Here is a 15,958-nt window from a genome sequence, read left to right on the forward strand (position 1 = left end):
AAATAAAAAAAATAAACCTTTGTGATCATAACTCAACATTGAATTAACACCTTTTGATTTCTGGGCCGTTAGCAGATTGATAAGTTCAATCAACTTCAGATCAACTCATTAACTGATCACTTGGATCCCTAATAAAAGGTTTACAAACTGTTTTACAGTATAGTGTGACATGATCCTAAAACAAAGTCTCAGTGCTCTGTGAGAAGTTCAAAGCCTGGAAATTTGCTTTAAGAGCTTAACTCTACTTTAGACTCCTCCTCAGCTTCATCCTGAATCTGCAGGGTGTGTTCCTCGTCTCTCATGATGCTTTTTGTTCTTTAATAAACGTCAGAGGCCTTCACAGCACAGCTGGATTAAATTAGAACCAGACGGGACACGTTTACAGCTAGAAGCTTGGGTTCTTTGAAGTAAATCATATACATTTTATACAGATAAAACTTTATCAGATTTATATTTGTGAGAGCCTTTAAAATAAAATGTGAAGAATTACTAACTTTATAACGAACTATGTGCAAAACATATTAAATCTGATATTTATAAGTGTCACATGATGAAACAACGCGAGGAACTGATACATCCAACAATGACATTCTGGCAGATTTTCACTCTTGCTGTTTAATATCGCTGGTTGAAATGAAAAACCAATATCTAAACTGTTTGTTTCAATTCCTTTGCTCAAGAACAAAACCACCTAAAAAAAATGTGTTGAAAGCAGCTAGAGGTTGAACAAACTCCAAATGTTTATAAAAGTAAAATAAGTAAACTTGACCTTTAAATGACACAAAATCATTTAGAAATCAGTTTATAATTTATTGATTTCAACTTCAGATTAAAAGCAGCACACATTATATGGGGGAGGAAAGAGGATTTATAAAAAAAAAAACAAAAAAAAAAAACCCTCACTCCTTTTTCCTGACAGAATATGCTAAAAAATAAATAAAACATCAGCTAAGAGACAGAAAAGAAATAAGAGAGAGAGAGACACACACTGAGAGAGAGAGAGAGAGAGCACACTCTGCTGGTCAATAATTTATTCCTGACCCCTCCACTGAGGATCACAGAGTCTGCGATGGGGAGTACAAAGCGCTTTAAAATATCCGCCACTAGCAGGGGGGGATGCGCATCATGAGAAATATTGATAACTGGCGGGAGAACTGCATCACGCTGACTTTTTGTTGCCGAGGAGAACAGATGATGAATATGAGAAGAGAAGTCTGCTAGTAGCTGTAGCCGCATAAACCCCAAAAGACAACTCTATACACCTGAGACAGAAGCCAGTGATGTGAGGGAAGTTTCACAACTTCTTTCTCTGAGGCTGCAGCCGGCTACTGTCAATCAGTTACTGCTGCAGCAAAAACAGCAATATGGTGGGGTTGTTTTTTTTCATTTTCTTCTTTTTCTTATTTATTTATCGACAGGGTCCAACATCAATAAATAATGAGGATGGAGAGCAGTCGTGACTAGCTCCGGCTCACATCTAGGAACTCGCAGGTCTTGGCTTCGTAAACACGCTTCGTTTTAGAACAACCTCACAGGGTTCGATATCTGATTAATTGTTGTGAAAATGGGAGTGGGCAAAGCGAGCCAGACAACTTTGATATTTTTCCGCCCGTACGTCCATAGAAGAGCCTCCCCTCTAAATAAAAAAAAAAAAAAAAAACCACAACAACAACAAAAAAAAAAAGGTCTGAGTGTCTTGAGAAATGTTGGGCAAATTGCAGCGCTTTCCGACAAAACAGGCCGCGTTTGACTGAAGACGCCCACGTCAACAGACTTCTATTTCATACGGTGCCGCTCAAGGTTAGCTCCCAGTTCTTTCACTCTGACAAATGTCTGTGCTGAAGAAAAGGTGAGGCGGGGTTTGGGGGTGCAATGCAGGTAGATTTAAAGCATATAAACACCTCCATTATGAGAAAGAAGCCCCCACATTAAAAAGAAAAAGTCATACAGTCAAAATGTAAGTTTGTTTGATCTGCTGGGATGTGATTAGGGATTAGATCTTGCTGCTAATCCTGCTAATGAGGATAAAAACTTTTCTCTCTTTGCTTCTCGTCAGGTCCGCTCCACCTCCCCGTCCTCTCCTCCCTCCCCTCTGACCTCTTTCTCTCTGTAAAAAGAGGCAGGCATGAGATGAATCACAGACATCAGCAGTCACGAGGCTGTCGTTCCCTCTTCACATCTGCAGGGGGCGCCCCGACTCCGCTCGCACGTCTTGGCGGGAAGGGCTGGCTCGGTGCCTTGTTTCTGCAGGCAGGCGGTGGGACAGCATTAACACTTGGAACAGTGACAGTACCTACCTCAGACAGATTAGAGGGAATATTAGACATTATGGCTACTGTGGGGTAGATTAACAGAGCTGCGTTCCAATTGAATTTTAACAGCGGAAAAACGTAGAAACTACATGAAGGTCAAGGTTAAAACCACACCTTTAGGGGATGTTTTCTCCTGCAGGTGTTGTGCCCCCACTGGGCCACTGGGTGTCAGTGTGGCAACATCAAATTTAGCCCCAGCATCCATCTTTACCATCCTGTTGACTATTTATTTATTTTTTTTTACTTTTTTCCTCCTGTTATCTCCGAGCCGTGCTCACCTGGGCGTGCCTCCGAGCGGGCCGAGCCGGCTGGTTTTCAGGGTGGTTGGGTGCCCACGGCCCCAAGCTCTGATTGGAATAGAAGTCCATGGGATACACTTCCTCCCAGCCTACTTCCTGCAGAGCAACAGCCGCCTGAGGAGAAGTAGGAACAAAATAAAACCCTCAAAGAAGCGTCCTCAGTCTCTCGTTTCCAATCACACGTTGCAGAACATTGAGAAGACGCCACAGATTGAGCATCAAGGCAGGATGGGCACTGTTGATATTAAGCTTGGGTAACACGTAGAGTTGTCGTGTTATCTCCATGCAGCTGCGCCGTGTGACATAACAGCTGTTAGAGGAGAACAATCGCACGAGCAGGACTGCAACACGACACGCTGGAAGTGCAGAGCCGCTCCATATGGACGAGAAGTGACAGTGAATATTGATTATGAATGCAGGAAAGAACAGCTCAGAGGCTGAACACATGAATAAACATGCAGAACACACGTTTTAACGTTCCACTCGTTACTTCATCCAAATTGATTGCGGTGAGTTGTGTAAAAGGCATTCAAGCAGTTTTTCTCACACTGCAATAAACGCAAATGGGATGGGATGGTTTGTATTTTGTGTGATGAGTCAAAATGACATGAATTGTACGGAGCCCCCTAGGGGACATGGGGATTTTTTTTTCTTTTGCGTTACCTCGCAAAACTTTTGCGTTCCCTCGCAATACTTTTGCGTTACCTCGCAAAACTTTTGCGTTCCCTCGCAATACTTTTGCGTTACCTCGCAAAACTTTTTGCGTTCCCTCGCAAAAACTTTTGCGTTACCTCGCAAAACTGTACTGATCAGTTGTGCGGCATAATTGAATACTGTAAGACTTTCTTACGGTGGCCGCCGTACTTTCTGATTTAATATAAGGTTATGTAAGGTTTTTCCATGAATGTTAATATCTCGTTGTGAAATATCTGAAGTTTTATATCTTTCTTTAGAATACAAAGGCACCACAAACCTGTTATATAAACAGAAACCTTCCGTAAGTAGGAAAGAAATATAAATACTGTACATCCAAACTATATTTCTGAGTTATTATCGCGGCGTAATAAGTCATCTGACAGTTTTGATTGTGTCGCTGTTGTGTTGGTTAGCTAAATGGTTTAAAGAGCTGCTTTTATGTTCAGTTCCATCTCAACCTTAACAGACATAAATATGCGGTGAATGAATCGATTTTCAATCAGTTTTTTGCACCAAAGACTTCATAATAATGAAGGTTAGTTCTCAAAGAGATGCAATCTTTTTTGTAGTTAAACATATTCTATCAATTTGCCCCACCTGTAAAAATCTATTCAACATAAACCAAAGTGGATGCAGGGTTTTTAAAAAAATAGGAGTCTTGACAGATTATTCTATTAGCAGAATAAATGTGACAAATATCAGCATTCCCTTCATTTCCTCTCCCTCTGCACCAACAGTCTCTCATTTACTCCACCTATTAGCCGCTGCTCTCCTTCTTTCCCTCTTTCACACCGAGATCTTCCTCTCCGTGGAAGCTAGCATCCCTCACTAATCCCTGCTCTGACAGGAGAGCCAAGTGTGTATTATTGACTATAAATATAACATGAGAAGCACTGAAAAATAAATGCTGTGTAGTCCCCCTCCCACCACCACACACCCTTCACCGTGCTCCCTACACCCTCCCCGTCTCATTCCTCTTCATCTTCATCCTAAACGCCACAGCGTCAGTTTACCCGGTACGCTCGTGGTTATGAGACGAGGCTGAGTTGAGTCCCATCATAACCGTTCAGATACAAATTATTTCAAAGCGCAGACAAATGGCTGGCAGGGAGAGCGATGGCCGAAAGAAAACAAGGAACTTAAGGGGAGAGATTAGCGCTTAGCTCATTACAACGAGGGCGAGTTCCAGATTTTCTTGTGCGCAATTATAAAGGGGAGAAAAAAACCCCCACCCAAAACAATCTTTTTCTTTTTTCTTTTTTTTTTAATGGAAATGCTATTCTCATTCTAGACGGCTTTACTACAAGTGGAAGTGCTTCAACGAGGTGCATACTTGCAATTAAACAGAAACTATTTCTATTCAAGAGAGCAATTTCCCCTACAGTAATTTCGCAAAGAAATCAGTGGCCCATCCATGAGAGAAACCCTGGTACAAAGGGGTAGTTAGACGTTAAACAATGCCAAAAAAAACCACAAAAGTGTTGTCATTTGCTTGTTTGCCAGCTGCAGCAAACTAACCCTCTCTCCAATGTCCGATTGTTCTCTTTTCCTCCTCTTTTTCTTCTTGTTCTTCAAAAAAAAAACCAAGACAGCTGCATGAGGGGTGGGACTGTTTATCCCCAGGGCCAGCAGGGGGGGCTAGTCTTCTACTCGTAGCGTTTTCACATGTCGTGCTTCATGGTGTGGCGAGGATGGAGTGAGAGTGACACTCCATCTCGAGCATCAACAGCTCTTGTTGAGAGCCACATAAATTCACTGGCCTTTTAGACATGCCACTGTAACTTGTCTCCTGTACTTTGATAAAAAGCCTCAAGATGCCAATCTGTAAAAGGCTCTGTGCGCTGTTAGGAAGGCCTGTGTGTGTGTGTGTGTGTAGTTGGGGGGGTTTTGGGGGGGCAGTGACTGGCAGAAAGGAGTTTACCTCGTACGGAGACAGCAGGGGTTTGGAAAAGGCTGTTCCCCAGTCGATGGAGAGGCGTGGGCAGGCGATCTGGACCCACCTGTAGAAATACGACAATAAAGAAAAGGCAGATCAGTGAGCATTCATGAGTGCAACAAGGGAAACATTTGATTTGATTTGTTGGTTTATTTTGGACACGACAGCAAACGTAAACAAAAAGGATACATGTTTATAGCTGCAGTGTGACATTTTTATAAAGAATATGTTTCTTATATTTTTGTTGAAACTGTCATGTTGTGACAGTGTGTTATGAGACAGGCAATCTGTGAAAAGATTGAGCTCCTCCACCAAAAAACAACAATTAGAACCAAGAGGAGGGACTTAGCGCTGTCAATCAACCTCATGTACTTTGCTACATTGTACTAATGGTGGAGAAATAACTTATTGCTACAGGAAAACCATTTATCTGCCATCAATGGTGCCTGTGCTAACAAACAATAGCATTCACAAGAGGCTATGCTAGCAATAGCGTCAGAAAATGAGGATTTGAAGAAGATCTGATTATTTTCTGGAATGAGCTTGTCTATTACTTTCACAAATATTGTGGTCTTTGATAATTAACCAGGTCAGGAAATTTATATATTTTTTACTTTAAAGATAGTAAGTTTGTATAATATTTGAAGTTAGCATTATTAAAGGGACAGTATAATGTAAAGTCTGCAGAAGACATGTTCTAGTGTTATTCCCTCATCAAAAATAAACCTAATCTGAGTTCAAACCAGCTAGTTCTCAGTGAAATGCTGGTAAAAATTGTTGTTAGGGGGTTAATAGAGGAGTGATGTTGTGATGACTTCCTGAAGGTGGAGCTTCAGAAAGAATAGGAGTTTCTTAAAGAGACAGAAGCCCAATTTTAAGACGTTAAATAAATACTAAAAAATACTTATTTCTTTCAAGCTGCATTGATGCGGGTGGAGTGGGGATTGTACCACCAACACACTGATTACTGGGCAAACTCCTACCACCGTCACCGTAAGCCATATTTGAGCATTTTCATAACAACCAAAGATAACAGTTACTTGATTGTGCTACAAAAAGGAACTATGTGCCTAGAAAATACATACCATCCCTTTAATTAGTTTTTTTTGTATATGTTGTTGTGTATCATGTCTTTGTTCTCTTTTATGTCTATGTGGACTATGAGTCTGTTAAAATAAAGCAATCAATCACTCTTATGGCTCTGCTTTTGTGGTATTGTTAGTGATTTAGTTGTACATTTACAAGTGTTGTCCTGTGCCTCGGCACAGTAACTCAGATATGTTAAAACGTGAAGCTGTGATGAAACCTGAGACAGAAAGCTGCGATTAGAAAGGCAGGGCACATCTGCAACTGCACGTTGCATGTGAATTCGTGATGTAGAGGGGAAAGCCTCCCTCCACCTGAAAACCAGCATTTATTGGTGCTGATGTGTAGCACTTCCTAAGATGGTTGAACCGCAATAAGCAGGAATGAGAAGGTAAAGAAAGCCTGCAGTGGTCTAGTCCTGACTGACTGCGGGAAGAATCAACATAAAACCAAAACAAAAAAGAAGAAAAAAAAAAAAAAAAGAGGATATCATGGGTGAATAGAGAGGAGGAGGGAAAAAATGTTGCGAAAGAAAAGAGGGAGAGGTTAGGTGAGTGTGAATAAAAAAGCTACAAGAGCTGGTCTCCACGGAGGTAGCCTACATAGCTCGCAGACAGGGTGGTGGGGCTGTTTCAGAGAGATGGGGAAGGGGTGAGCAAAAAAAAAAAAGCAGTAAAAGAGAGAAGGCGAGGGAGGAGAGATATGCAATGATAGAAGAAAGACCAACACAGGAGGAGTGGTCAAAGAGGCAAAGACAAGAAGGAATGAGAGACATGGGGGGGAAGGAAGGAGGGAGAAGATTGTCAGGGAGGAAAGTGTTTACTCTGGAAAATGCATGAGAGGAAGGAGGAGGAGAGTGTGGATGTAAACAGCTGCAGGGAGGAGTGAACAATGGGGAAAATGAAGACAGAAAGCAGCTGGGGGTACAAGGGTTAAGTTTCACAGATCAATGCTATCCACAGCTCCATCTCTGCCGAGGCAGCGTGTCTTACTTTGTCCCTAATCCTTATCACACAACTCCGCAGGAGATACGAGCAAATATGGATTTACCTGCTGCACGGGAGAAGGAAAAAAGCAAAACAAAAAAAAACCACTACACGTAGGTTAATTTCAGCTACAACATACCAGCCTGAGCTATGGGAGAAAAAGGATTCGAGGCAACGAAAAGAAAAAAATAAATCTAGAAAACAGAATTTGCTCGTGTGAACCTTACTGCAGTAAATCCCAGCCTCTTTTGTTCGTTCCTCGTTTTCCCAACTTTCACACAGTTTCTCAGCTGCAGAGCAGACTGCGCCACACTCTGCCTTCCGTCTCAGAAATATTCCCACACCTCCTAGGCAAATGTGATCTTCAAATTATGTAGATTCTTCTCTCGTCGCTCCCCAAAAATTCGTATTCGTCTTTCTAATTCCGGAGTCGACCGAGTCAGAGACGCCTGCACCAAACAACAGCCTCCTAACACATGGGTCTGCTGAGTTTAGGCCAAGAGTGAAATGGAAAGCACAGCCTTTAAGTCCAGTAGCTGCTTTAATTACAAGCCTGTGAATGTTGTAAATCCTGTGACCCAGGTGCATAAGAGAAAAAGTGTTAGACTGTATGTAAATTGTTGTTTACACTCCAAAAACACAAAATCTTATCAAGTATTTTTTTCTGGTTTCTAGTGCAAATATAATAGCACAATTGAAATACGACAAAACTAACTTACAAGTAAGTTAGTCAGATAAAAGCACTAATTTTAGGACAATAATTCCTTAGTACTAGTTTCACTATAGATTATGTCCCTTTTAACATGACAAAAATGTTTAGTTATAATTTAAATAATCTGCTAGTGGAACAAGTACGTTGTCATCAATATTAAGGAATTATTGACCTAAAACAAGTTCCTACAACTTGCTAAAAAGGTTATCAGAGAGTTTTCTTTCTGTCGTATTTCAAATGTAATGAGATATTTGCACTAAAAAGAGACCAAAATTGCTTGGTATGTCTTTGTGCTTTTGTAACGTAAGCATATTTTTTCTTCATTTACATAATTTCTTTTGCACATTATTATTTGCACTTCATTTAATAATTCGAGCTTGCTTCTTCTAGATATGAGTAAAAATATTTATATATTTCTAATAAATGTGACAAACACATTCTCTTGTACGGAAATTCATACTATCTTGATTTTATGTCTCACAACGCAACATCAATCTGTTTCACCAGAATTTTTTGATTAAGGTCAATAACAACTAGTAAATATTTGTAAAGTGGGTTAGCAAGTGACATGTTATTTTGTTAACTAAAAATTTCATAAATCAATCAATTAAATCAGAGACTAAATGTTTCTCTGCACTTTCCAATGCAAACTAGCTCATGCATAACTTCAGGTTTGCCATGTAATTAGCATCAAATTTCTTTCCCTGGTGAGGAAATCCATCCCTAAAGTATTATCTTGCCATCCTCGTGTTTCACTGTGATGATTTGTTCAAGGTCATGTGTCGTTTCAGTTTTTCAAAACATACAAGGTTGTGCATGACGGCCACATTTCACATCAAATACATTTTTGGCTTTAACATGATAAACTGTGACTTGCATCCCACGAGTCGTGATGACCAGCTGGATGTTGCTACTGACAGAAACGATGGAGAAGACGACAGGAAGTAGTGGGATGAAAATGCCGCGGCATGTTTTCAATGACTTATTGCTTGAACAAACATATTGACATATAAATTTTATTGAGTTTCTTATTTGTGTAAATTGTGTGTTTGTTGTATTATTATTTTTTTCAATTTTTGTGGCATACAAACAAAGTTTTGTACACATTTGTAATGTAAACAGCTTCTTTGATTGATTGGCTTGCAAAGTGCCCTGACCTAAATACAATAGAAAATCTCTGTCAAGAAACACCAGATCCAACAGATGAGCTGTTGCATGCTGCTAAAGCCAAAAAGTGCAGCAGATTTACAGCCACAAGAATTTAATAACTAAAACAAATTTACTTTTTGACAACATTCTAATTTGGTGAGATGGTGGGAAAAACGTTATAATCAAGAGCTATGAAACAAGGAGATACCAGCGCTGAATGAAGCATGAAAAAGAAAGAAAAAGCCAGCATTTAGTCTCAAATGAGGCGGCATCATTTGACCACGAGAAAGTCAGTTGACATAAAGAATCTATGATTATGACTTTTATTTACTCCTAAGAATGCGTTGACTTCGACAGAAAGTGGAACCTTTCAAATACAAAGACGCATGCCGCGATTAGAGGAGCGGGATTCAGGACCGGCGCGCCCCCACGCTGGCATGTATAAAAGCTAAAACCATGTGACATTTTCTGAAGCTATGCAATATGAGCTCCAGCTTGGCCATACTGCATTACCTGCTGTGGACTATTACGAACCTCCACCTGCACGCTCCCACTTCGTTCCGACTCTTGGCTTCGAACCGCTGAAACCATTAAAAGCTAACCCCTCAGAACTGCAGAGAAATAGTGCTCACCTTCAATGCAAGGGCATGATTGAAATAAAACAATCAATTTCGTTTAAATGTTGCCCAAAATTTAATTTTAAACAGAGAGATAAGAAGTGCACTGCATAATGTTTTGCTGTCTTAGATAAGAGTGTGTGTGTGTGTGTGTGTGTGTGTGTGTGTGTGCGTGTGTGTGGTGTGCAGATATGTGTACATTAGTTTAAAACCTGCTTGGGGACAGACTAATTACACACTTAAGAGCATATGCTAATGGTGCCTTTCTCAGTCCATGGAAAAGTATGTGAGTGTTTAATGACAGAGACAGCCTGGGGGTGGGCTCTGTGCTGCGCGCTGTGTCTGATGGTGCTAGGCAGCAGCACACACTCCATCTACCTCCCAATCTGCCCTGTCTCTCTATGCTTCTTACTTCGGCTTTGATGCAGCCTCAGCCTTGTGCCGCTTATTGTTCGTCACTGTTACTATAAGCTGATGGAGGATGCAGGTGTCCGTGCAGGCTAATCCGAGCAGAAAAAATACAGTAAAAAGAGAAGACCAAAAAATACTTCATTGCTGTTTTTTAGTGTATTTTAAGCCTGGCGGGCCACCAGGCTTTACTTGCACCACCACCAGGCTAAAAATTGTTTGTTCATTTGCTGTTTAAAGACAGGTTAAATAGTCTCTTTGTTGAGAAGCACAATGGCAAAATAACGTAGTCAGTATCTGTACGCATATGGAGACTGAGATCAGGTATCTTTTTTTTATTCACTGGTCGTTTGTAACCACAGCCTGTCTTTATTGGTCTACACTTATAATAAAGTGTGAAGTCATGACTAAAAGGATGAAAGGACTTCTAAAAGGACTTCTATTAGGTTGAACAACTGAAGTGCAATAAATGTATATTTATAAAAAAAATTATTTTATTACGTATTTAACCCTTTTTACTTAAATTTGGAGGAACATTTATTGCGTCAATGTGACCTAATCAGCTTTCAAATGCGGCCTTCGAAGGATACAGCCTGCGTTTAGACTCACCTGTTTGTTGTTATCAAGAGGTTGCAGATTAAAACCTCTTATAAATTTGCTCAACATTATACAGGAGATCAAGTAGAGTCCTTCCTTTCGAACTTCAACCACTTTCCATAGTTCTTTTACAGCCAAGTGTAAGGCTTGTTCACTAATGCCAAAGTCTCTCGTCATTCCTTAGGTGCATTTTGCAACAAAACCCCCACATCACATTTTCCCTGGATAAATCTTTGCACTCCATCCTTGCTGTCTAGTCTCCGCTGCAATATCACGACATCAGTCTTTTTCTCCCAACAGCTTCTACACAGCTTCTTTCCAAGGCGGTTCCTGAAACAAACAAAGCCTCTTGCTGGGTATCAGACCAAAGGACGGGGTCAGGCCACAGGTGGTTGCAATCCAGGGAAGACCTCCCCGTTGCTACCTAACATCGTCCAGCATCTGTAAATCCCTGGCTGTCTTCAACTCTCCAAAGTAGACTTTAGTGGTAACCTTAGATACCTTTAAGTTTAAGATTTTAGGCTGCCTGAGTGGTAAGACGTTGCTTTTTTGTTACAATGAAGAATTAAATGTTTCTCTCAAAGGAGTTTAGCGGCCGAGCCAAACTCTCGAAAGACGGCCACATGTAGCAATCCCCTCTGCAGCAAACATCAGACTCGAGTCAGGCCAGACAAAGATTGATGAGTTTCATTCTAGGCAACAGCTCTAAAGTAGGGCTGCAGAAAATCTTCCAATGGTTATAATAGTGGTAAATAATATCATCAAAGGATTGGCTAAATATTAAATTAACATAAAAAAGCATAGACATAATGCATAGAATGCTATTTATTTGACTCAAAGATGCTCTTTTCAATATGAATATTGCACACACTGTTACTGGGATGGCGAAATATTCACAATATAATGTGAAGCCTTGCACAATACATGGTAGTTTATGTAGTGGTGCTTTACACAGCTGCATTTAACTTCGATTCAGCTGCTTGGCCATTGAAAAACATTCCATGTTCACCATTTTATTAAGATAATCTGAAGTATACATGAAGTTTTGAGGTATGCAGCTATAGACTATGCAGAAAGTTGGCCATCTATTCTCCACGCATGTGGGATAATTGCTGTCATTCCTAATTACTTTATTAAAAGATCACCAATAGTTGACTGTGGAATGTTTAGTTGGGAGGAATTCCTTGACTATTATTTTACCTTCATATGAAACATTTATGAATAAATAACTGCCATCACAGAAATGCAAGTTACCTACAAAATGTTTCCTAATATATCATCATAATGTAATAGATGGTAACTTTTAAAGGTACACTGTTATATAAAATTCACCTTTTTGAGCTTTAAATTATCTTATACTATATTAATATTGATTCTTTCATGGATGCTTAGGAAATCCTTTAATTTCCCCACTCAGCTCCTTCAGACTAGCCAGCAGCAATTAGTAAACAGATTGTGAAAAAGAGCATCAGCTAATTATACGAGCTTCTTCTGAGAGCAACGCTGGTAAAAAAACGTTTTAAGGGTTAAAAGAGGGGTCATGTGATGACTTCCTGAAAGCGGATTTTCAAAAAGAGAAGGAGTTTTTAAAGAGAGAAAGGCCCAATTCCAAGGCGTTAAATTCCAAAGTCAAATTACCTTTCACCTATATTTCACGTATAGCATTTTTAGAACAACTGAAGGTAACATAGTTACTTAATTGTGCTGTACTTCTGTCTGTGCTAAGAAACTACATAATACTGCCTCTTTAAAAGTACACTAATAAGCTGGATGGTCACTTTTGGCTCCATCTCCGTCTCGATTTGCTTTGAATTTAGACTCCACCTAATGAAGATTCATATAATATCTCTAATTTCATGTGTTGTTTTGCACAGCTTTTAGTTAGATGCATGTTTCAAATTTGCAAACACTGCATTTTCATTTACATTTCATGCTGCATGCCAAGGACTTAAAAGAAAAAACACAGGGTGAGCCTTCATTTTGTATTCTAGACTTTTTTCTTTACATCAAGGCTATACTTGCTACCGAAGCAGATCTTGTTGAAAAGCTTTTTGTCTGTAATGAGGGTTTGTTTTGGTTGGGCGAATCGTGCCTGAATTACATAATTTCAGTGTTGCACTTGCACGTCAGTCTGAGGAGGAGCACAAAAATAAAAAACAACAAAAAAACCCCACAACAAAACAAAAGAAAAGAATCGCTTTAACTACAATCTCTGGCTTTCCAAACACGGCCCCCTCAAACTATATCCACGTCTCTCTGGCTCAATCTCTCTCAGACCTTCTGTCCCTATCTCACCCACTCCTCCCTCACACATCACACCTCTCATTACTCCGCAGCGAGAGGCCAATCCGAAGAAGGTGGAGTGCCAGCGCCTTGGTGATTGGAGTTGTTGCAAATCAGTGGCTCGCTGACCCCTTGTCCATCTCCGGCGCAGCCTTTGCAGCTGGAAGTCCGATAAATCAGACAAAAACCGAGACGTGGAGTCAGACTGCATCTGATGTTTCTTCGGAGTAACTTGAGGAGAGCGTTTCTAAAGATAGGAGTGAGTGTTGCCGGCCGGGGCGTTTGAGAATGTTTCTTCTGTCTTCAATTGTGATTTTCAGCAACGTAAAAAAAATAAAATAAATAAATTATTGACAAGTCAGGTGAATTTTTACTTTAGTGTGTGATCAAATAAGTTATGTCAGGAGGATCCGCAAGTCAGTTTCTCTATCGACATTAGATGACTATGCAGATCATGAAAAAAGAAAATGTTTCTTTCTCTATGCATTTCTACACCCTTATATTAATGCAAAAGTGGCTCAAGCAGGCTCTTTAGTGAATTATTCATGTAAGAAATCTACTTTCCATGCACCCTGTTCTAATGCTGAGGACAATGTGTGAGACATTCACGATGAATTATGCCGGAAACTCACCAAGACCTGAATGCCAATGTTGCTTATAAACATATAAGCTTGAAAACAGTGTTTGTCAGCTGTGTTGTAATGTGCGCTGGCAAACTGTGCTGACTCCTCAATTATGCTCACAATGATGCTTACAGACTGCATCAGAAATGTTGCTGATTGACTACTCGCTGTTCTTCACACCAGCTCGGCAGGGGAATTAGTTGACATAAATTATTCATGTCAAAGAGGCAAATGTGGTAAGGAATTTGAAATAAAGCAAACATTTGAGAGGGACGGTTTCATTCCTTTCTCTTCATAAAATCGACACATAGAAGCTTTGCAAGGTAGTAAGATCCAGAATTAGATTAGAATCAGATTTTCTGACTTGAAATTGACTTAAATTTAAATATAATCACATTTTTTTAAAAAAACAGTAAATGTTGACCTAAGAATATCTGCAATCTGCTCCACACTGGTAAAAGGATCGGCTGACCTAGGAGATAAATTTTATTGTGCTATTTTCAATACTATTGCAATAACGATATAACGATAAGAGTGACAATGAAAACTATTTATTACATTTCTATTAGGTAACTCTATGACTAACAGAGATGTCACAACAATTATAGCTCCAGAGACATAAATACTGCTCTTGAAAACCATTCCTATTTGTAACATGCTATTTTAGGACACCAGTCACATAAAGAAGTGTGATTTGTATCACTACACTGAGCACTGTGACTGTTATTCCAAATTTATGGGTTTTCAATGATGCTTTCATTAAACAAACAGTGGACAAAACAGTAAAACTATCAATCACCACAATTAGGACATCATTGCTTGGAATTTATTGCGACACCAATAAATCCAAATTATCATTTATCACAATAAATGATAATACAATAAATGCTCAACTTTAATTCCTTTATTTATTTTTTTTTAATTAGTTCCTACAAGCAGTTGTTTAATAGAATATTTTGTTGTTTTAATGTATAAAAATATGTATTCAGATAATAAACAGGAAGTTCCAGTATTTTAAAAAAACAACTTATAACCTTTGGGATACTGATTGAAGGGACCCGCGTGATTTTCCTGCATGTCGTTGCGGCATGGCTAACATTATTGCTATTGTATTTCTAATCTTTTTAGCTCAGCTACAGGAAAGTGTTCAGTGTTGGAAATCTGCAATTTAAACTTCAGCCTAATGGCTCTCAATTAAATGGCTGTTTGTCAATTGTCAGCTCAAAAGGATTTTAATAAAGGACTTGAGGGCTGGACGGCAAACAAGACATTTTATACAAATTATCCAGAGCTTATGTTGTCAGGGAGAATAATGTCCTTTAGTCTGGATCTTGCAGGCATTTTTTTCTACACACAAAAAAAAAATAATTTCAACTCTGAAATAAGAGGAAATTGTGGGATCCTTGCTTTAAAAAAAAACAAAACACACACAATAAAATAGACAGCATGACAAACTTCCAACTCTGCCCAGTGACAATATTAAAGTGACTCCCTCTTCACTGCACAAGAAAACAAAGAAAAAGAAAAAAGAACTTAACCTTGCACAATCATGCTTTTATACAATGTGGCTCAAAGGCATCAGGAGCTTCTGGAAAATATATCAAAATCACTTCACATACAGCAGCCTCGCCTTCAAACCAGCAACAGTCGAAGTCTAAATGATGCGCTTGATTTGTTTTCTGCGTTCACGCAGCAAAAACTGAGGATAAAATATTGGCTTCTGGAGGGTATATTCCCAGTTTTGTTTTATCTACCAATGAGCAGCTCTGGCTCAATAGTCCTACTCAGAAACAGAGTACTGTACTGTACGCTCCACTGAATGGTTCATTAATCAGTTGAAGTATGTTTCAGATTTGGGCCTACTTTACAGAAACACATCTCTCAAATTTGTTTAGGTAACCATATGAACGCAAAAAAAAGTACAGAGCAAAAACGGTAAAACTGAAGTATATCAAGTGATTGTGTGCAGGTTGCTTGATGTTTGATTCGCAAATTTCATCAAGTCGCTAAATTTAATGAACAGGAGATCTGAAAAGATTAGTAGTTATGTCAAAGGAAAATAAATGTTAAATAGATAAATTATATGCTTAAGTGTTTATCTGTGAATAATAATACTTACGCATCTACATCTGGAATCAGATCCAGCTTGCTGGGGAAAACCTCAGAGAGCAGCACTCGAGTGAAGGACTTGCCCAGAGATGCAAGCTTTGACTCCAGGTGCTACGGAAAAACAAAACAGGGATTTTAGCAAAAT

General features: G+C 39.4%; 1 protein-coding gene across 1 annotated transcript in view; it reads right to left on the reverse strand.

The window, feature by feature from the left end:
* Nucleotides 1–789: 789 nt before the first annotated feature.
* dph1 (diphthamide biosynthesis 1) overlaps nucleotides 790–15,958 on the reverse strand; it is a 67,112-nt gene continuing 51,943 nt past the window's right edge. The window contains exons 9-12 of the mRNA XM_044120387.1: nucleotides 15,824–15,924; nucleotides 5,229–5,307; nucleotides 2,591–2,725; nucleotides 790–2,244 (exon numbers count right to left, since the gene is read on the reverse strand). Of these exons, the coding sequence (XP_043976322.1) occupies nucleotides 2,152–2,244; nucleotides 2,591–2,725; nucleotides 5,229–5,307; nucleotides 15,824–15,924 (408 nt within the window). The 3' untranslated portion in view covers nucleotides 790–2,151. The remainder of the gene's footprint in view (nucleotides 2,245–2,590; nucleotides 2,726–5,228; nucleotides 5,308–15,823; nucleotides 15,925–15,958) is intronic.

This window comes from Gambusia affinis, linkage group LG06, assembly GCF_019740435.1.
Source record: "Gambusia affinis linkage group LG06, SWU_Gaff_1.0, whole genome shotgun sequence".
Taxonomy (NCBI): Eukaryota; Metazoa; Chordata; class Actinopteri; order Cyprinodontiformes; family Poeciliidae; genus Gambusia; species Gambusia affinis.